At 38.7% G+C, this 22,299-nt stretch overlaps 1 protein-coding gene across 6 annotated transcripts in view; it reads left to right on the forward strand.

Moving 5' to 3' along the window:
• Nucleotides 1-1,291: 1,291 nt before the first annotated feature.
• TCERG1 (transcription elongation regulator 1) overlaps nt 1,292-22,299 on the forward strand; it is a 73,840-nt gene continuing 52,832 nt past the window's right edge. For 5 of the 6 annotated variants that reach the window (XR_008375149.1, XM_053565991.1, XM_053565992.1 and 2 more), the window contains exons 1-5: nt 1,292-1,401; nt 7,467-7,692; nt 11,787-11,939; nt 12,876-13,401; nt 18,624-18,866. Coding sequence is in view for 5 of the 6 variants with exons in the window: in XM_053565991.1 (XP_053421966.1) it covers nt 1,343-1,401; nt 7,467-7,692; nt 11,787-11,939; nt 12,876-13,401; nt 18,624-18,866 (1,207 nt within the window). In the remaining variant the exon portion in view is untranslated. Of the gene's footprint in view, nt 1,402-4,588; nt 4,769-7,466; nt 7,693-11,786; nt 11,940-12,875; nt 13,402-18,623; nt 18,867-22,299 lie in introns of all 6 variants that reach the window. The other variant, XM_053565993.1, reaches the window with a different exon arrangement.

The raw sequence follows: 22,299 nt of genomic DNA on the forward strand, positions 1-22,299 counted from the left end.
TGTGTGTCCTCTCTCAGGATTAATGTTTTCAAGGTTCATCCATGTTGTAGCATGTATCAGTATTCCATTCTTTACGTATGGCTGAATAATATTTCACTGTATGCTTATGCCACATTTTCTAATTATTCATCAGGTGATAGACGTTGGGTTATTTCCACTTGGCTATTATGCATAATGCTGCCAGTGAACATTTATGTACAAGATTTTGTGTGTTCATTTATTTTAAGAATGGGACTCTGCTACCACACTGTCTTGTGTTTAAGGCCAAGCTCTGCCATTGCCTAGCTATGTGACCTTGGCCAAGTTACTTCTCTGTGCCTCAATCTGATTTACAAACTTTGACTATGATTAAAAAAAAAAAAAAAAAAAAAAACTTTGACTATGTATATTACTCATTTTAGTGTTTTTTGAAGCTTAAAAAAGATGATACGTGGGAATTAATTAGAACAGTGACGGGAATATATAATTAGGTCTGAGTAAAATTTATCTATTAGCATATTTTTAATATTTTGAGCACTTTTAATGATACAATTCATCTTCATTTTGCCCTTGAAACTCTAGAGCCCAAAGTTTTTTTAAATCTCTAATTTAAAAAAAAAGTAAATATTCAGAATTGTCTGGGTACCGAGGTGTGCTAATTTTAGACAACTGCACTTTGAGATTGAAGGAGATGCTGAAGTTATACATGGCGAAAAAGCTTGCTTTCTCCAATTTACCTCTCTAAATACAACACTTATAACACCCACAGCCTGACACTAATTATTTAGTATAATTTGAGAGGTATCCTTATAATTAATAATATATTATTTATTTCATATATATATATCTTAGCGGTGACTTAAGACTCCAGTTACTGTAAAGCTGGGAAACAGTTCCTTTCCACAGCAACTCTACGATTGGTTTAGGCGCGACCCAGGTCGATTTTGATTGGCTCATCCAATGGACACGGTGTCGGCCTGACCTACTACTGGCCAGTATGGCTCCAGATCTGGCTCTCTCGGAAGCCGCCGAACACGTGGCCATTGTAGACTGCACCGAACGTAGGAGGACTTAGTTATTCTTACCGCGAGAGGGCGCCGGCGGTTCCTAGTTGCCAAAAGTCTCATTTCCCATAAAGTCTCCGAGCGACCAATCAACTGGCTGTCTCCATACCGCTTTCAAAGTCGGCGGGCCCTTTTCCCAATAGTAAAGCAGATACCGCCTCCAACTCACGGATTGATGGAAAGTGTAACCAATCACATCATAGAGCTCCAGTATCTCCGCCTCCCTTGTGCGGGATGGACGAATTTTCCGTCCAATAGGGGACGTCGGGTCGGCGGGTGGAGGAACGCGGCCCTCTGTAATGGCGGAGCGTGGAGGGGACGGGGGGGACGGTGAGCGATTCAATCCGGGGGAGCTCAGGTAAGGGGCGCTGCCCTCCTTCTCATCTTGGCTCGCTGGAGTCCCAGGGGCTAGGCCTGCACTGTGGAGATTCGGGGCGGACGGTGGGCAGCGGAGCTGTGGTAGCTGTGGGTCAGGACCGCATGGGGTTTGAGAAGGGGGAAGGGGAAGGTGGCTTGAATGAGAGAGTCGGGCCGGGGCTGGGCCGCGGCTTCCAGCGTGTTCTCCGGGCTCTCCCTGCGGCTTTGGCGGGGCCTCGCCGCCTCTTGCGGCCCGCCGGCCGGGCCCGGCACTCCCGCCTTGGGGCGCCGCCTTAGCCGCGTGCCGCGTGCCGCCTCTGCCTCGGCGGACCTCAGCCTTCCTCCCGGCTACGCTCCGCCGCGGGCCCGGTTTTCCTCTTCGGCGCCCTCCACTCTGCAATTAACTTTCTGGGACCCCTCTTCACTTCTGGCTTAGTCTTCTCCACGCCCTCCGCGGCTATTTGGAGTATCCACGTTTGCCCTTTTAAATCTTGTCCTCCACATCTCTTGCCTTTCTTAACTTTGTGTGGCTTTCCCCCCCCTCTCATCTCTTTATTCCTGCTTATTCTGCAGGTACGTGCAATAACAATAGCAGTAAGCGTTCGTTAGGCGCTTACTAGGTGCCAGCAAGAGCTTTTCACTTGGAGTTGCCTATTCAACCACCCCCTGGAGTAGTTGGCTCTTCTTATTTTGCAGGCCATACACCAGAGGCATCTTCATTTAAGTTAATCGTCCATCTTATAGGTGAGGAAACTGAGCCTTGTAAAGGTTGAGTCTGTAGAACAAGATTGCTCGGGTGGAGTTCTGGCTCCAGGAAGTGGCTTGAACCCTTCAGAGCCTGCGATCTTGATCGGTATTCTGGTTGTCCACTACCCACGCCGTTGGCCTAAAGAGAGCGTGACCTTTATTCCTGTGGAACCTCAATGCCTCTGGAATTTGTAATTAAAATTTGATAAAGTAAGAGTGACCTGGGAGTGTGTATGTGTCATGGTTTTCGAGTAAAAAAGAGATAATTGTTTCTTTATATTTGGTACATTTTTGGTATGGGTGAGAGAAATGTCATTTCAGATGATCAGCTCTTCCGAGTTGTGCTGTTGTCAGCATTCAGAAATGAAAAAGCAGTGTAGGTCATGAGGACTCTGTAATACACAGTGTAGATAGAATTATATATGGGAATTATTATTTGAGATTTTAGAAGAAAACGTCCTTTAGATTCTGAATTGTCACACACACAAACCCTTAGTCAGGATTAAAAATTTGTCTTATTTCAGAGATGTATGCTTCAGTAATGAGTGACCAAAGTACATTGTCACGGTCTTTCAGTATTACTGATGGAAAGTTTATTTTTGATTATGATCTTAAAGAGAGGTTACTTAGCTAGTCTCAAAAGGGTTTATTAGGGAATATTATTTTGTGTTTTAGAGCATATCTTCAGTTTTACAACAGAATACATCTTTTAGACTTTATTAATAGTCTAGACATGGTTGTAAATCTGATTTAAATATGGCTTAATTTGCAAGTTAATTTGCTCTCTTACAAATATACCTTAGTCTCTTGGGTTGGAAGTTGCTTGCAAAATACATTGTATAGAACGTTTACTTTAACATTTCTCATGATTTATGAGACATTAACTCTTTGTGTGGCCACTTTGATGGCAGAAATTGGGGCTTAGTTTTGTATTTGCATCCTGAATGTATTTGATGGTGTTTCTATCATAGTGTCTGGCAAATGAGTGTTCCTAGGTACATGGTAAATAAATTAAGATAGGTTTTGAGATGTGTCACTTACTGGGTCAACATTTATTGTGTGCTGTGTGACAGTTACAGACCTAGGTGCTGGCAGTAAAGCCCTGCCAGACCAAAAAAGGCCTTTGTCCTGAAGGCGCTTCCAGCCTAATTAAGGTTGATCTAAATTCTAAACTAAAGGAAATGATGAAATGAGCCTCTAAGTGTGAATGAAGTGACTTATACAGGGTCACTCACTGAGTAGTTGGTTGAGTCTAGACTAAACCCTAGGTTTCCTCAGTTTGTTTGTTTATATGAGTCGTCTCCCATATAGCTAGCATCTTTTCATTCTTGCACTTCTAATTTAAGTATTAGCAATAATATCTTCACCATTGGGAAGGCTGCATATCTGGATAGAGTACTTTTAGAAAAATAATGTTATGTTCTAGGTGTTCTTAGGAAATATTTTTGTTGTTTTTGTTCATGCAAGTAGACCTTTGCTTTTCAACAAGATTGTAAGTGGTAATAGGTTTAGATCACCTACATTAGATACAAAATTCAGAGATTGCAAATGCCATTCATCCCTTTATTGTTGGAGGTCATTAAAGTAACTTTTAAAGTTATTTGCATAGATTCTGTATATAGTATCAGATAGTATTTGACTATTGACTATATAGTCAATATAGTCAATAGTATTTGACTATTAATACTTATGACAAAGTACTGGCAATCTAAATTTTCTCACCTAAAAAATGAGAGTAAGAATACGTCTGGTGTTACCACTGATTGGCTGCCTTAAGCAAGTTATTTTTCTATGCAATAGATTCCTTTTTAAAAATGTTGCCAAATTTATCTTATTGGGTTGTTGTGAGGATTAAAAGAGTATAGATCATGCCCATGTAACTGTAGCTAGGAACTTCATTTTTATTAATACAATGTACTGGGCTCGGTATACTAAAGGGAACTGTATACTAGTGGATAAAGCTAATAACAAAGTAAACAAATAAAAGATTTCTTCATAGCATTTATCATAACTGAAAACTCAAATTGCATAATGAGCCAGAGAGGATCTGGGAGAGGTTAGAGATAGGGAAGCAGTTAGAGATGACATTTGAGCTGAGGCTGAGTAATGAGAGGAGCCAGTCATGTAAAGATCTGGGGAAGACCATGCCAGGCAAAAGGAACAAATACAGAGGCTTCAAAGTAATGAATTTTTGAATTATTTGATGATTAGAGAGATTAGTTTGTAGAGAGGTTAACAAGGGCCAGATTATATAGAGCTTGATAATAAGTAATTACAGTAATAATAGTTAACACTATTACTAATGTTAATACTATTATACATACTAGTACTATTACTGTAGTGATGTTGTCGGAATAGTAATAATAGCTAATACTTACATAGCACTTATGCACTGGATGCTGTTTGAAATACTTTATTAGCTTATTTAATTCTCACTGCAGGTTCCGGTGAGTTGTGATGAAGCAATGTATATAAAAAGCTCAGATGTATTCTACACATAACTGACATCAGAAAATGGCAACTTAAGGCTGTTGAAGGAGGAAATCATGTGAATTTTGACACCATTTTAGTGGTGAGCTTTTGAAAGCTATCTAGTCAAATTAACGAAGTGCCTTTTACAGGTAAACATTGCTAGGTTTTGTGGGGGAATGAAGTAATGATAGTTAAAAGTATTTTATTGTATACCAGGTACTGTCCTAAATGTATCACTAAGATTTTTGCATTGAACAGAGATACCAGGTACCTTTTATTTTATTCCTAATTCATTTACTTCTGGGGAAACTCAGACTCAGAAATTATGTAATCAGCCTAATAACAAAAGGCAGCGCCCTGATAGGACTTTTTTGTGATTCTAGATCCTAAATACTTAGGATCTATGACCAGGAAGTATGAAATTACAAAGAAAAAAATACTGTAGATTATTTTGGAAAAGAATAGGCAGGTGGAAAGGAAATCTACTAAGATTAGGGTACATTATTAACTTAAGGCTATAACAGAATATTTTTTCTTGGTGGTTAAATTTTTTTCTGCCCTAAATGTTAAGACTTTCCTTTAGTAACACTGGCTGTCTGTCTTTTGAGGGTGCATATAATCTGAGAAACACCTGAATATTTTGATGCAATCCATCTTCCCTTTTGGAATGACTTGTTTTAAACTCATGTTTTCTAGCCTTTGGATTGTAGGATCATTTACAAATTTGGATAAATATAGTAGTTCTGGACTTGTTTACAATTTTAAGTTTCTCCTAGAAGGCAGATTGGTTCTTTTTTTTTTTTTTTTTAGAGACAGAGTCTCATTTTGTCGCCCTTGGTAGAGGGCTGTGGTGTTACAGCTCACAGCAACCTCCAGCTTTTGGGCTTAGGCGATTCTCTTGCCTCAGTCTCCCAAGTAGCTGGGACTACAGGTGCCCACCACAATGCCTGGCTATTTTTTTGTTGTAGTTTGGCTGGGGTTGGGTTTGAACCCTCCACCCTCAGTATATGGGGCTGGCGCCCTACTCACTGAGCCACAGGCACCGCTCGACAGATTGGTTCTTTATTAGGGTAATTTTGGTGTCAGAATTGAATTATAATGTGGAAAATTTAAAGAAGGTTTGAAAGGTAATTGTAAGCAAAGGGTTAAAAAATGTAGGAAAATTGAAAGAGCCTGGTGAGGAGGGACTGGAAGAATAAAGTACATGAAGAATATAATTGTTAGTCCTCTCTTGAGGACAGAAATGTAGATTTCATGTATAAAGCAGAGATTTATAGTAGCTACTGGGAGTACCATGATATGTGTTCAATAAATAGACTAAACTATCCTAAAAATAATTTTTCTAAGATTCTACTATTTGCAAGGTAGTTTTAGGCAGAGTGTTACCTAGGTATTCATTGGTTCATACACTGGGTTAATTGAGTCCTATTATGTAGAGATCAGCATTGTGCTGGGGATATTACAGTGAACAGAAGTTTTACTCTGAGGGGGCTTACGTGGACTGTGGTATTTAAGAGCCATTTGCCTACTTTTGAATTCTGACTTTACTACTGAACTAGCTCTGTGGCCTTGGGCAAGTTACTTAACTTCTGTGTGCTTTTAGTTCCACACCTGTAAAATGAGGTTAATTATAGTATCTGTCTCATAGGATTATTATGATGATTAAATAACTTAATATTTGAAAAGAGCTTAAGAGCCCTGTCTGGAACATAGTAAGTGCTTGTAAGTGTTAATAATTTTCTTATAAAAGCACTTTGGGGAAGAGATAGATGATAGAGTTTTGTGCAATATTATTTATACGTTTCATGGAGAAAATACACAGGTGTTTAGTTAGAGAGTGAGTGGTGGTGGGGCAAGGTGCAGTGCAGGGAAAGACTTTCCCTTTAGATCGAGAACAGTAATTGACTCTTAATCTGTCATCCCTACTCCCCTTTAAAAACTTAGTATTTGGAAATAATTTTAAGTTTACAAAAAGTTACAAAAATACAGATAGAACATTTAGTGTTAATATTTTACCTTTTTTGTTTTATTATTTGTGTGCATGCATGCTTTTTGTTACTCTGAACCATTTGAGGGTAAGATACATAGACTTGTGGCCTTTTCCCCTAAATACCTGTGTGTATTTTCTAAGGATGGAGATTTTTTATACTTAACTACAGCCTAGTTATCAGTTTCCAAAATTTACAGTGGTACAGTACTTGATGGTATTGTCAGTCCATCCACTAAATTCCTTTCTAGCATTTTGTCCCTTTAGTACAGAATCCAGTCTAGAGTTAGTATTGTGTTGTCATGTGTCTAGAAGACCAGAGTCTTCTTTAATCCGGAATATTTCTACAGCCTTCCTTTGGTTTTTATGTATAACATTGACATTTCTGAAGAATATGCTCCCCTTTAATAGAACATTCCTCATTATGTGTTTGTTTAATATTTTCCTCATTATCAGGTTGAGGTTATATATTGCCGGGCATAGGTGATGTGTGCCCCTCGCAGGCACACATGATCTATCCATTCTTCCTTGAAGAGACTTAATTTTGGTCATTTGGTCAAGATACTGCCCTATTTCGTAGGGTTTTCTAAACCTCCCTTAACGATAAGCAGCATGTGGGTGGTCATTTTAAGACCTTTTATAAGGCATTTATAAGACCATTTTAAGACTATCCTCATCCAAATTTACACCTAGATTTGGCATCCAGTGATCATTCTTGCTGATCTAGTTTTTAGCATGATGGCTGCAAGATGACTTTCCAACTCCACCTCTACTTAAAGACCTTTTAAATTTGATGTAATTGGAGATCAGTTGTCACATTTTTGTAATTTCAAGAAAAAAATGTATTACTTTCCCTACAGGATGGCTCAACAGCAGGCCTTGCGGTTCCGAGGACCAGCTCCCCCACCAAATGCAGTGATGCGAGGCCCACCGCCTCTCATGCGACCTCCTCCACCTTTTGGTATGATGAGAGGCCCTCCACCACCACCTCGGCCCCCCTTTGGACGTCCTCCTTTTGATCCTAATATGCCACCAATGCCTCCTCCAGGAGGGATACCTCCACCTATGGGCCCTCCACACCTCCAGGTAAAGATTGTAGAGGTTGCTGTTTCTTTGTTGACAATGTTGCCAATATTATGTGTGGGTTTTGTCATAAAAACTTGTGTTCTTCTGCTAAAAAAAAAAGGCGGCGCCTGTAGTTCAGAGGGTAGGGCGCTGACCACATGTTCCAGGGCTGGTAGATTTGAACCCAGCCCGGTCCTGCTAAAAAAAAACAATAACAAAAAAAGTTGTGGGCGGCGCCTGTGGCTCAGTTGGTAGGGCGCCGGCCCCATATACCGAGGGTGGCGGGTTCAAACCCGGCCCCAGCCAAACTGCAACCAAAAAATAGCCGGGCGTTGTGGCGGGCGCCTGTAGTCCCAGCTACTCGGGAGGCTGAGGCAAGAGAATCACTTAAGCCCAGGAGTTGGAGGTTGCTGTGAGCTGTGTGAGGCCACGGCACTCTACCCAGGGCCAGAAAGTGAGACTCTGTCTCTACCAAAAAAAAAAAAAAGTTGTGTTCTTGAATGAAGTAGAACCTCTGTAAGTTGACCGCCCACGAGACTGTGGCAAACTGGTCGACGTATGGAGGTGGTCAACATAGGCAGCTAGGCCTACCATACTATTATGTGTATGTGGTGCATGTCTGGTCTGTGAACATTAAGTCATCTTGAGATGATCAGTGTAGGGAGGTGGTTAACTATGGAGGTTCTACTATGGATTTTATTTATAAGAAATTGGTTGAACTAATGAAAATGTCCATGTATTAACATGTTAATCCTGAAGTGGTGGTAGTAGTGATTAGTATAGAAATGCAGGAATTTAGATGGTGATATAAAAGTATACATACAAAACTAGGATTGAGTAGTTCTTACCTATCTTTATTTTTGTGAATTAATTTTAGTAATCCATCTTTTTTATGGGAAGTGAAGTTATGTATATATATTTCTGAGTAATTTTCCTCTCCAGAAATAGTGCCTAGGATAGAATCTGGAAAGTGACAACAGACAATACTGTAAGCACAATAACTATATTTGAATTTTAGTGACAACAAACACATATTGTAAGCACAATAACTATATTTGAATTTCGTGAAACTTTTCTTGAAAATAGCTTACAATTTTAGAAAAAGATTTTTTTTTTTTTTAATTTATAAAGAAAAAAGTTTATTATAGTTCTGGAGGCTGAGAAGTCCGAGATTAAGGGAGCACATCTGGTAAGAGCCTCATGCTGGTGGGGACTCTTCAGGGGATCACATGCCAGGGCACTGAGAATGCTAACTCAGGGTGAAAAAGATTTATTAAGGGATTTCCTTAAATAGAAACATTGGTCATTTAACCTGAGACATATATCCTTCTCAAGTGTATCTAGACTTATTTACTGTCTAAAGTGAGGTCATGAAGGCATTACCTCTGAAATGTTTACTTTTGGGATTGTATTTTTGTTTGAATGTGTATCTATGTTTTCTTAGTTGTATCTGTACAATTCTGAAATAAAATACAGAGTGGTATTAGATAATACCTTCCATTAGCTTAGATAATTAAGAATGAATTATACTAATGATAGAAAAGAAATAATGTGTTATTTATGTGATGTTAACTTTGTTTAGACAAGGTTGTGTTTTTGGAAGAGACAAAACGTTTCAATATATTGCTTAATAATCTTACTGCCTTCCTAGTAATGAATAGTGCCTCCTCTAAACACATTGTTATATAGTTTTATATTTGCTTCGTGATTAGCATAAGAAACAGCTTTTTGACCTGCAGATTGTGTTATAACTTATTACCTGTGAATTTGTTCTAATTTGGGCCTTTAAGAGTTAAACCTAATTTAAACTATAAAATACTATAAAATGTAATGGACCAATGTAACCCTCTAATGGCAAGAGTATCAAATATTGTGATAGGATACTTCCTGATGTGGTGCTTTCTTAGTCTGACTAAACAATTATGTGGCTAAATAGATTTATATCATACCTAAGTGATTTCTAGCTAAGGGTACATGAGACATATTTGAGGTAGGTTTTTTATGTTTGTTTGTTTTTCATTTTTGAGACAATCTCATTCTGTTGTTTGGCTAGAGCGCTGTGCTGTCAGCCTAGCTTATAGCAATCTCAGACTCCTGGATTCAAGGAATCCTCCTGCCTCTGCCTCTTGAGTAGCTGGGACCACATGCACCCACCACCACGTTTGGCTGATTCTTCTTTTTTTTCTTTTCTTTGAGACAGAGTCTCACTTTGTCACCCTTGGTAGAGTGCGGTTGCGTCATAGCTCACAGCAACCTCAAACTCTTGGGCTCAAGTAATCCTCTTGCCTCAGCCTCACGGGTAGCTGGGACTACAGGAGCCTGTCACAACACTTGGATATATATATATTTTTTTTTGTGGTTTTTGACCGGGGCTGGGTTTGAACCCACCACCTCTGGCATATGGGACCGGCGCCCTACTCCTTGAGCCACAGGCTCCGCCCGACACTTGGATATTTTTAGAGATGGCAGTCTCACTCTTGGTCAGGCTGGTTTTGAACCCATGAGCTCAGGTGATCCACCCGCCTTGGCCTCCCAGAGTGCTTGGGATTACAGGTGTGAGCCACCACACCTGGCTTGATTTTTCTATTTTTAGTAGAGATGAGGTCTTGCTCTTGCTCAAGCTGGTCTGTAACTCTTGAGCTCAAGGAAGTATCCTGCCTCAGCTTCCCAGAGTGCTAGGATTATAGGTATGAGCCACTGTGCCTGCCTGAGGTCAATACTTTTTATGTAACGACATTGATCTATGTGCTAATACTTGAAAGACACTAAACTGCCACAAAAATTGCAGTGTGTGAAAGAAAATTTTTTAGGAAAATGAAATACAGTTTCACATTATTGGCATAGTTTTAATTCTGTTATCCAGATTAAGGTGCTTTGGATAATTGAATTTTAATGTTTCTTAGAGGAAACCTTTTTTTTTTTGTAGAGACAGTCTCACTTATGGCCCTCGGTAGAGTGCCGTGGCCTCACACAGCTCACAGCAACCTCCAACTCCTGGGCTTAAGCGATTCTCTTGCCTCAGCCTCCCGAATAGCTGGGACTACAGGCGCCTGCCACAATGCCCGGCTATTTTTTGGTTGCAGTTTGGCCGGGGCCGGGTTTGAACCCGCCACCCTCGGTATATGGGGCCGGCGCCTTACCGACTGAGCCACAGGCGCTGCCTGAGGAAATCTTTTTAATCTGTGTTCAAAATCTGTTCTAAAAAGTCATACTGATAATTCAGTTTTGATTTTGATTTTTTTTATGCACAATAAATTGATCCTTGTATTAAAGAGATTGGGTGTTTCTGTTAAAAAGGCAGACCACTTTTGCTTTAGTAAGTAGCATATAGCGATTAGATTGTTTGATTAAATTGTTTGATTGTTTGATTAAATTGTTTGATTCGGAATCTTGCATTGTGTTAGCATTCATATTAATGAGAATGAAGAAATTATCTGAATTAGGATCAAATTAGTAATGGCTTTGGGAAATTAAAAAGAATTGAGGTAAATCCTAAGTTTAGTTCTAATTTTCTATTAATAAGTGGGATGGATAATTTTATTATATCTTTTAAGTTTATTGATGACTATGCCTTTGATGATATATTAATATTATATGGAAAATAGAAGATGATGAATATTTTCCTGCTTGTGTGTTTTGGTAGGAAAAGAGAGTAAAGGGTTAAATATGTCTGATTTTTCTTTTTTGGTTATTTCTGTGTTATTTTGTAAAATAATGTTTCTCTTATGGTTGCTACCTAACGTGAATTTTAGGGAACCATTAGTATACCTGGTGTTATAACAGAACGTAAAAAAATCAATTTATTTTTAAGAAGAGTAATCTGGTGTCCTCTCTGTATGAAAAGTGTAGATTAAATGTAAAGGAGAAAGCAAAATTTACACACAGTGCTCTAACCCAAGGTTAACTACTGTTCTTTGGTGTATTTTCTTCTAGTCTGTTTGGTAATCATTTTTGTTGAGAAAACTTTGCTCGAACAACAGATACCAGTACATGTATTTGAATAGACTTACAAAACTACTTTCTCTTATAGTGCTTTCTTTTTGGGTAGAATTCAGTAATAATTTGAAGGAAAAAGGTAATTACAAGTGACCACTACTGTTCTTGTGACTTAACAGAGACCACCTTTCATGCCTCCACCTATGGGAACCATGCCTCCCCCTCCTGGTATGATGTTTCCACCAGGAATGCCTCCTGTGACTGCACCTGGTACTCCAGCACTGCCTCCTACCGAAGAGATATGGGTTGAAAATAAAACTCCAGATGGGAAGGTAAATTGTAAAAATATACTGAAATTGTAAAAGTTAAGAGTTCCGGCAGGCTGAGATCAATGATATCCTTGTCAATTAAGAATGAGCCTTTGGGGCCAGGTGTGGTGGCTCACGCCTTGTAATCCTAGCACTGTGGGAGGCCGAGGTGGGTGGATAGCTTGAGCTCAGGAGTTCGAGACCCTGTCTCTACTAAAAATAGAAAAACTGAAGCAAGAGGATCACTTGAGCCCAAGAGTTGGAGGTTGCTGTGAGCTAGGATGCCACAGCACTACCCAGGGCAACAGCTTGAGACTCTGTCTTCCAAATAAATAAATAAATAAATAAATAAACAAAGAGCTTTTTTAGGTAAGCAGGGGATGGGGAAGGTCTCCAGGAAAAGCTGACTAGATTGGACTTCTGTGCAGATTAAAGTTGCCTGGAATGCTAAGATACATTTACCTGTGCTTCTGGAAGCTTCTGGTCACATAGGTACCATCTGCCTAGCATATAACTGAAATTCCAGACTCCCAGAAGGAATGCACATGTTCAGCATAAACTGCATTGGTTGCATAAAATGGTTAGGCATAGTGAGCCATTCTTACCAGTGGGGGAATGCTAGTGACCCTCTTGAAATCTAAGTTCCCAGACTCCAGCCAAAGGCCAGCTCTCTAATCTGGGCTTTCTAAGGACAGTAGTTTCAGGCTTGCTATGTTAACTTTCTACATAAAATATGACATTGGTTTTCCCTTTTTTATGTGTGTTGAAAATATGATGTGCTCGTTATAGAAAATTGGGGGATCTGATGGAATTACCTATATCCCTATTTTGATATCCAGTACTTCCTTTTTTAAAAGTTATTTTTAAATAGCTTTTAAGGTAAAATAAGGTTGCATTTTTGTCTTTAATAACCAGTTGACAGATTTTGTGATACACTTAATGCTTTTGTTTCCTCTGCAGGTTTATTATTATAATGCTCGGACACGTGAATCTGCATGGACCAAGCCAGATGGAGTTAAGGTTATTCAGCAATCAGAACTGACACCTATGCTTGCAGCTCAGGCACAGGTTCAGGCTCAAGCCCAGGCGCAGGCTCAAGCCCAGGCGCAGGCTCAAGCCCAGGCGCAGGCCCAGGCCCAGGCGCAGGCCCAAGCCCAAGCGCAGGCCCAGGCCCAGGCCCAGGCCCAGGCCCAGGCCCAGGCCCAGGCTCAGGCCCAGGCCCAGGCACAGGCACAGGCACAGGCACAGGCCCAGGCACAGGCACAGGCTCAGGCGCAAGCACAGGCACAGGCCCAGGCTCAAGCCCAGGCACAGGCCCAAGCACAGGCCCAGGTCCAGGCGCAAGTGCAAGCACAAGCAGTTGGAGCTTCCACCCCTACGACCAGTAGCCCAGCATCTGCAGTATCCACTTCAACATCGTCATCCACCCCTTCCTCTACCACTTCCACCACAACAACTGCCACTTCAGTTGTACAGACAGTATCAAGTGAGTATTAGCCAGCATGTGTTTTCATTAGGAGCTAGAGAAATGAACAAGTAGGGACTGTGTTTCAAAATGATCCTAGTGTTTCTGGTATTATCTTTGTTGTTACTGAAAATGCATTTTTTGCATAAAAAACCTTTGAGTTGGAGAAAAATAGAAATTTACATTAGTGGAAGAAATGATTTGCCCAGTTGCAGTTCATGAAACTAAACTGAGTGAGTGTAGAGTTAGCTTTTCAGCTTGGCCAATAGTAATGCTGGGTGTTGTGGGGTTTGCCAAGTAAATATAAGTTTTGGTCCTTACCTTACAGAGTTTTCAATTTTCCTAATTGAGGAGGCAAGAACAATGATGGAAACTACTACTAGAGAATAGGGTGCAAATAAATGTAAGAACTGGAGAGAGAAATGGGTGGACCACACAGGTATTAAGAATGAAGAATATGGAGTAGGTTTTGAGTAGGTTTAGAAGTAAGGAAAAATTTTTCAGCTAGGAGAAACAGAATAAAGGTCAGGAAATAAGGATAAATGCAGTTTATGGGGCTGCTAGGAAAGTCATTTAGGTGAGAGGGTTTATACTGGTTAGCAGATTCAGTTAAGAGTGAGACTGGCTTATGAAGGATCTTAAGAATCAGACACACGGATGGGACAGGCACTAGGGAACCAGTATAAATGTAATATTTTGGAAGTTTTTTTGGTGCTGTTTTTGGGTAGTGTTGATACTAGGGATACTTATCAGGAACTTTTCTACAAACTTTTTTAGAGGTAGGTAGGTCCTAGAATAGGATGCAGGCATATGAATTGAGTTAAAGAAGAAGCAGCCAGAAAGGCAAGAGCATTTTCAGATAGAAAATCACAGAGATCCAAAGCTTAGATTTTTTTTGTTTAAAATGAGAGTTGATTAATAGCCCATTTCAGGAATGAAGAGAGGGATGCATCTACTGATTTGCTTAAAAGATTGTCATTAACATCTGTATTATTCTGCTGTCTTTAGTTTCTTCTTTTTTTGTATATGGATGTTATTACTTACTCTGCAGGCTGAGACTGAGCCAAAAGTATTTAAATAATAATTGTATTGATTTATTTGTTATGGCATTGGTCTGAAGATAACATTACTGTCCCTACAGGGTAATTATAATTTGTATTACTTTACTTCCTGGATAATAGATAAGAATAAGGGGGAAAATGATTGCTTTATTTTTTCCTGGTAGCTTCAGGGACTTGGGAATTGTTAAAGGAAAATGTGTATGAAAGACATTTAATCACAGTGGATTCAAACTTGAATTTATTTTGTTGATATAAGAAATAATTGAAGAGGGCGGCACCTGTGGCTCAGTGGGTAGGGCGCCGGCCCCATATACTGAGGGTGGCGGGTTCAAACTCGGCCCCGGCCAACCTGCTACAAAAAAATAGCTGGGTGTTGTGGCGGGCACCTGTAGTCCCAGCTACTTGGGAAGCTGAGGCAAGAGAATTGCCTAAGCCCAGGAGTTGGAGGTTGCTGTGAGCTGTGTGACGCCATGGCACTCTACCAAGGGTGATAGAGTGAGACTCTGTTTCTACAAAAAAAAAAAAAAAAGGAAAGAAAAGAAATAATTGAAGAAGTAAGGTACATGTAATGTGGGGATGGTTTTTTTTTTTTTTTGAGACAGAGCCTTAAGCTGTCGCCCTGGGTAGAGTGCTGTAGCATCACAGCTCACAGCAACCTACAACTCCTGGGCTCAAGCAAGTCTTCTGCCTCCGCCTCCCAAGTAGCTGGGACTACAGGTGCCCGCCACAAACGCCCGGCTATTTTTTGGTTGCATCTGTCATAGTTGTTTGGCAGGCCCAGGCCGGATTTGAACCCACCAGCTCAGGTATACGTGGCTGGCGCCTTAGCTGCTTGAGCCACAGGCGCCGAGCCGTGGGGATGGTTTTTAAAGACCCTGCTTTATATATGTGTGTGTGTGTGTGTGTATTTATTTATTTTTTTTTTTTGCAGTTTTTGGCCGGGGCTGGGTTTGAACCCGCCACCTCTGGCATATGAGGCCGGTGCCCTACTCCTTGGAGCCACAGGTGCCGCCCAATATTTTTTAGACACGTTGAGGGGAAAATGTACTAAACAGGAAAATGTATCTAGTACTTTACAAATCTGTTTTCTAGCTGAGTTGATTTTGGATGTAGAAGTATAACAGTCATACTAGCTGGCTTATTGAAGGTCTTTAACTTTTCATAGGCTTAGTGCTTCTAAAATCTGTGTGGCAAGGCAGAAAACTGCTGGTTTTTATGGCTACCTATAGTGGTAATGGGAGAAGGGGATTAATAAAAGCAGTGCAGTTCCATGTGGAGGCTCTGAGATGCTCCATTTTTCTTCCCTGCCTTTTTAGAAGAGAAAAATAGTAGCACTTTATTTTGCTTAAGGAAGGTAGTTAGATATTTTAACCATCCTATATATATATTCCACTTCTGAAATCTGGTCTGTAAGTAAGCTTCATGGCTAGCTGTCTTGTGATCAACTATTAAAATATGCCATTTGTCATTTTTGTACTGTTCTTTAGTGATTGAGAGGCCTTTATTCTAGGAACAAAATAGCAGAACTGTGTTCTTTCTACTGCTTTTAAACATCAATTTTGATGCATGAGTATTCTGATGTTTGCTTTTGTTTCACTTGATTCAGTTTCATAGTGTTGTCATATTGTCGTCTTAGTACTTGTCTTTTGTAGTTAAAATCTGAGGCTGTGTTAGTATATTCTGAGACCTAGTACTTCACTAGTTATTTTAACAAATGGAGTTAGCAGGAATTTACCCACTAAAGTCTTAGATACCATTCGTCTAGCTTTCCATTGAATTTTTTTTATTCCAGCCAGGCGCAGTGGCTCACGTCTGAATCCTAGCACTCTGGAAGGCTGAGGTAGCTGGATTGCCTGAGCTCAGGAGTTTGAGACCAGCCTGAGCAAGAGGGAGACCCTGTCTCTTAAAAATAGCTGGGTATTGTGGCGGGTGCCTATGGGCACCTGTAGTCCCAGGTACTCGAGAGGCTCAGGCAAGAGAATCACTTGAACCCAAGAGCTTGAGGTTACTGTGAACTATGGTGACCCCACGGCACTCTATTGAGGGCAACTAAGTGAGACTTTGTCTAAAATAAATAAATAAAAATAATTTTTTTCATTCCTTTTATCCCTTCCTCTCATGACTCATACCCGCTAATTAAATTTAGAAAATTCTGTGCTTGAAAGTAAGAGGAATGGATAGAGTCAGTTCTTTTTGCCATCTCCATTAGTGTTCCTTTCTACTTGAAATTTGATACTCTTAATAACTTACTTGATTTTCCTCATATTACTTTGGATCATAATTTTAGTAATTATCTGAATACTGTCATAATAATATTAAAAAATTTAATTCCGTGAACTGCAGCATAGATCTATGGGCAAATGGGACTAAAAAGAAATACAAGAATATTTATATTTTAATCCCAGTTGAACATAAATTTATTTTGTGCAAGTTTGTGAAATCCTACTTTTCAGGAAAATTGGGGAGAGTAACTAGATATGTTTTCAACCATTATGGTAGATTACAAATGGCAAATGGTATATGTATGGGACTGGGCAAATGTTGCATGTAACTTGTATTTTTCACACTGTTATAAAATTATATTAATATGATACTGTACCCTAAGGCTAGGTCTATGCTAGACCAACAATTCATTCCTGGGCCGCTGAAGATACTTGTTTGGCCCTGCTGTCTATTTAGCCAAGGTGAGTCCCTCATTAATGAGTATGAAATTGCTCACATCTTCCCAGCCTAAGTGAGTTTTTCATTATTAGAAGCTGGAAAAAGATACTGACAGATTTTGTTGTCAGATGGATTATTGGGTGGTTTGTATTCAACAGTATGCTTTTGCTAGAATAATATGGGCATAAAGATCGGGAACGTACTCTTTATTTCATTTGATTGGGTAACTTCATTCTTAGACCTATACAGGTATAGTTTGACACTTTTTTTCTTTACATTAAGAAAAAAGATGAAGTATTTGTTACCAATGAAATTCCAAAATGAATTTTATTTTGCAACTAGGTGTGTTATGTCTAAATAACAAAGATATTTTGTAACATGTGAGATTTTAAACATTTTTAAAATTACAAAATATGGATTACTTTTTAGTTAATTTTAAATATAATTACTGGGGATGAGATTTTTTTATATTTAAAAATAATATGTTAGCACAACCCAAATTATTCCGAATTTCGCATTTTCCTGATCTCTCACTCTCACGATGGAAACCCAAGTTTAAAACAGTTTCTTTAAAATTTTGAAATAATGGTAGAGAAACCCGACTTGCTTTTGACTCCATTCAGTCCATATCCAATCTGTCATTAGTTATTTCCATATCTTTTTCTCTTTCTTCTTCCTTGCTTGGACAATTTTAGTAATGTTGTAGTTGATTTTCTCACTTCTGTTCTTCCTTTTCTTCCTATGCATCTGCCAGGTTAATTCATCAAATGAACACTGATTATTATTCCTCTTAATTCCCCCCATGCTCCCTTCATGAAATCATGTAAATAATGTGTGAATGCCTTTTATAAAAAATTCATACTCTAATGGAGCCTATATAGTAATAAGTAAAAGGCATAGATAGAGATAACTACTGTTAATCGGTTTTGGTATATATTCTTCTAGATCATTTTCTCTACCTTTGCATAAATTCCACTTTTTCTTTACCAAGTAAACTACACTCCTTAGCCTTTTGTTCAAGGCTTCCTGTTTTCTGCTTCTGACTTACCTTGCCAGCCTTAGCTCACTGGTTTTGTTGATATGCCTACTGTTTTGCTAGTTAACCACTTGCCTTCATGTTTTTTTAAACAGTTTTTTTGTTCTGTACTCTTGCCTTTGCTCATACTTTTCCCACTACTTGCTTATTTTCTCCTTCTACTCCCCCATTTTCCTTGTTGAATCTCAGTCTTTCAGGGCTCATCTCAGTGTAAAATTTTATGTTTCCTCTCACATTTATAAATACTGATTGGGTCTTGATTTACACCCCTATCCTTTATCCCATTTCACTTTGTATTTTAGTTATTTTTTATGTTTCATTTAACTATTTTTATGCTTCTTGAAGACAACTCCTTTTGACAAATTTCTTGCAGTGCATGGAATGGTCCCCTAAATACTTAATTTACTGAATGAGTGAATGATGAATGGATATAGTAAAGTGGTTTATGAAGGAGTGATACATGTTTTTTTTTTATCTTTTATCAGCACCCACAACACAAGATCAGACCCCAAGTTCTGCTGTTTCAGTTGCCACGCCTACAGTTAGTGTTTCAACTCCTGGTCCTACAGCCACACCTGTGCAAACTGTTCCCCAGCCGCACCCCCAGACGTTACCTCCTGCTGTTCCTCATTCAGTACCTCAGCCAGCAGCAGCAATTCCTGCTTTTCCACCAGTAATGGTACCTCCGTTCCGTGTTCCCCTTCCTGGCATGCCAATTCCACTTCCAGGTAAACCAACAGATTATAATGATCTTTCTAGCTATGTTTCCATATTGTCAGTTTGTTCTCATGTGTCTGTTGCGTTTGAAATTTGCCTTGAATCTCACCTGCTCAAAATGTTTTTGAAAGATTCATGGCTAACTGCAATATTTTCTCTTAAGTTTTTGGTAAATGTCCTTTTTTTTGTTGTTGTTTACATGTCTTAAAATTAGAGCCACATTTAAAGCTACACTTATTTTGGCTAATGGCTTCATTGAATTAAAAATAATTATATTTTCATGTAAATATGTTCTACATGCATTATTTTAAGGGATTGAGTCTATGAAGTTGAGAAATTACAAGTCATAATAGCTAACTCAACTTTAATGATTTATATACAGTGCCCTGTGCTAAGCACTTTACATGTGTAACTTCTTTAATTTTTTTAACCATCTTGTGAGGTAGGTAAACAGACAGATTAAATTACTTACTCAAGGGCACATAGCTAATAAGTGATGATGTTAGGATTTGAGCCTGTGTCCTCCAGATTCAGATACCAAACTCTTAGTAACTATTAATGCTGGGAAGAAAATGTGAGTTACTTATCTATTAAAAACTTCATATAAAACAGAAACCGTCCCTTGTAACAGTTTTGATGTAAAGCGTAACATGCATCAAATCAATTCATGTGTTGTAATGTCTTAAGACAAATCATTAAGATTAGAGAAGGACTTAATAGATTATGGAGTAGAATTCTTACTGTAGGGATTAAACATTGATAGTGTTGGGCATTCTAAATTTGAATGTATTTACAGTTGTCAGACACATTTAATCCTTGATCCATGACTCATTCTCCTGTATTATAGTTGAAAACATTGATAACTTAGGTCAAGTTTGCAGGGTAGTTTGTAGTAAAGATGAATAGAACCTAGGCCTTTTGTCTCTTGTTTCATATTCTGCCCACTGTTTATTATTGCCAGTTTATCACTACTTTCTGTGTACGAATGTTGTAATTCAGCTATTTCTTAGATTTGCACACATCTTAATTATCATTATTGTTCTGATGTTCTTTTTTCCTTGTGACCCTTTTGAAAAGGATACTTTCACCTACACGTTGGCAAGAAAGACACATTTCAAGAATTAGTTTTTGTTGTTTATTGATTTGATAGAAAAACATTTCACACATTTTTTTTATTTTATTCACACATTATTAATGTAGTATTAAATAATTAAATGCCTAATATATGGTGTTTAAGAAACTCAATTTAAAAATAAGAAAACCAAAAATGTTTTCTTCAGTATTAGGGCTTGTCCTTCTAAATTAAATTTAAGACAAGCAGCTGGATATTTTCTAGGGAAAATAAATGCCATTTTTCTTGGGAACTGAGTGGTAAATGGAGAGGAGCTTGACCTTTGTCACATCTTCTTTTTGCATTTTTTGTCTGCTTTTGGAGTTGAGGATGGTATCAAGACCAGAGGGTGTATTGTGAGTGCTCTGAAGAAACTGGGGTTGTTAATTCTCTAGAGAGAAGACTGAAAGTTAGCATGATAATGTTGTCAAAGTATTTTCAAAGGCTTTCATTTGAAGGACTTTGCTTTTCTTTAGAGGTTCTTACTAGGAGCAATGGGTGAAAGTTAATAGTGTAGCAAAATTCATTTCTATTTCTTTTACAATAGAATCCTTCCAACTATAGCTGCATTTTGATGTTATGGTCTCCCCTGATCCTTGCCCCATTATTAAAAAATTTAGGACAGGTTATGGTGACCATGTGGGTCACAAGATGAGGTGAAGTTTGGCGGTGAAAGGTATTCAATAAATGGCAACCATTAGTGACATTTCATAGGTCAGTTGGAAGAGAACTTGAATTGGATAGTATATTAAGATTTTATCTAAGATACCAAGATTCTTTGGAGAGGGAGCCTACAGTCTTAGAGAAAGTGATATTAGTATGTGTTTATATATATTAAGGCATTTCTGACATTAATAAGCATGGAAAACAGGGCAAAGACAACTTGTTTTTCTACTTTGCAAATCTTCTTTGGTTATATGTATAATGAGATCTCTCTCTGTTTTTTCCTCTCTATTTCAACTCAGCAATATGGTGAACAGGAGGGATTTGTATGTAATTTGTGTTGGAGGCTTAAATTCTATTCTTAAATTCTATTTGCAGTGGCATTGTCTGGCTCTAATAAGAATAATTAAGGAAGGTATAGTCATGAACAAGAGGAAAGGAAGGAGTAGAAGAATTAGATAAAATACAGGAATCAAGTGCAAAGTTTATCTTTTTAAACTGAGAAAAAACATGAACTTTCATTATGGTCTGTATTTTGATAGTCAAGTGGTGTTCTGTAATGGTGCAATTGTTTGACAACGGCAGTTAAGCTTAAATATGAGTAGATGTGATTTTATTCTGTTCAGGTTGTATAGTTAAAATTATTTATTGGAGGATGGTTTTGGAGAACAGTCTTTGAGTGTCAAGTTCACATACTCTTATAAATTGAGTTTCTAGTGCTATCTTTAATAGGGCTGGTGATCCTGCAGATGGCAGTATTTACACTAACTTAAACTTTCTACATGCTGTAACTTCTTTAACCAAAAATTTCCATTGCTTTCTTTCCATAGTAGGGAAAATAAAATTACACATAAAACTTTACTCAGCATACTTGTAGGATTTGGTTTTTTTTTTTGTTTGTTTGTTTTTTGTTTTGACATTGGAGTCTTGCTGTATTGCCTGAGCTAGAGTGCAGTGGTGTCATAGCTTACTGCAATCTCAAATTCCTGGGCTCAAGTGATCCTCCTGTTTCAGCCTCTCAATTTTTTATTTATTTTATTTTATTTACTTTTTTTTTTTTTTTTGAGACAGAGCCTCAAGCTGTTGCCCTGGGTAGAGTGCTGTGGCATCACAGCTCACAGCAACCTCCAACTCCTGGGCTTAAGTGATTCTCTTGCCTCAGCCTCCCAAGTAGCTGGGACCAGAGGTGCTCACCACAACGCATGGCTATTTCTTGGTTGTAGTTGTCACTGTTGTTTGGCAGGCCCGGGCTGGATTCGAACCCACCAGCTCTGTTGTATGTGGCTGGCACCTTAGCCGTTTGAGCTACCAGGGCTGTGCCTAAGTTTTCTATTTTTAATAGAGATGACTGTCTCACTTTTGCTCAGTAGGCTGGTTATGAATTCCTGGCCGCAAGCAGTCCTCCCACCTTGGCCTTACCAAGTGCTAGGATTACAGGCATGAGCCACTGTGATTCAGTCTTTTTATTTTAGTTTTAAGAATTCATAGGAAGTTTAGTTTTAATATTTATATGTGTATAAGACAGCAATTAAAAAATTAAAGTTACTTTTCAGAAATTGGTAGTATTTGTGTGTGTGTGTGTGTGTGAACGAACATGGTTACATTGTATATAAATTTTAGTCTTCAGGTTAGGAGAAATTTCTTGTACAGTAGTGGGGAAAATATTTTAT

This window comes from Nycticebus coucang, chromosome 17 (assembly GCF_027406575.1).
Source record: "Nycticebus coucang isolate mNycCou1 chromosome 17, mNycCou1.pri, whole genome shotgun sequence".
Classification (NCBI taxonomy): Eukaryota; Metazoa; Chordata; class Mammalia; order Primates; family Lorisidae; genus Nycticebus; species Nycticebus coucang.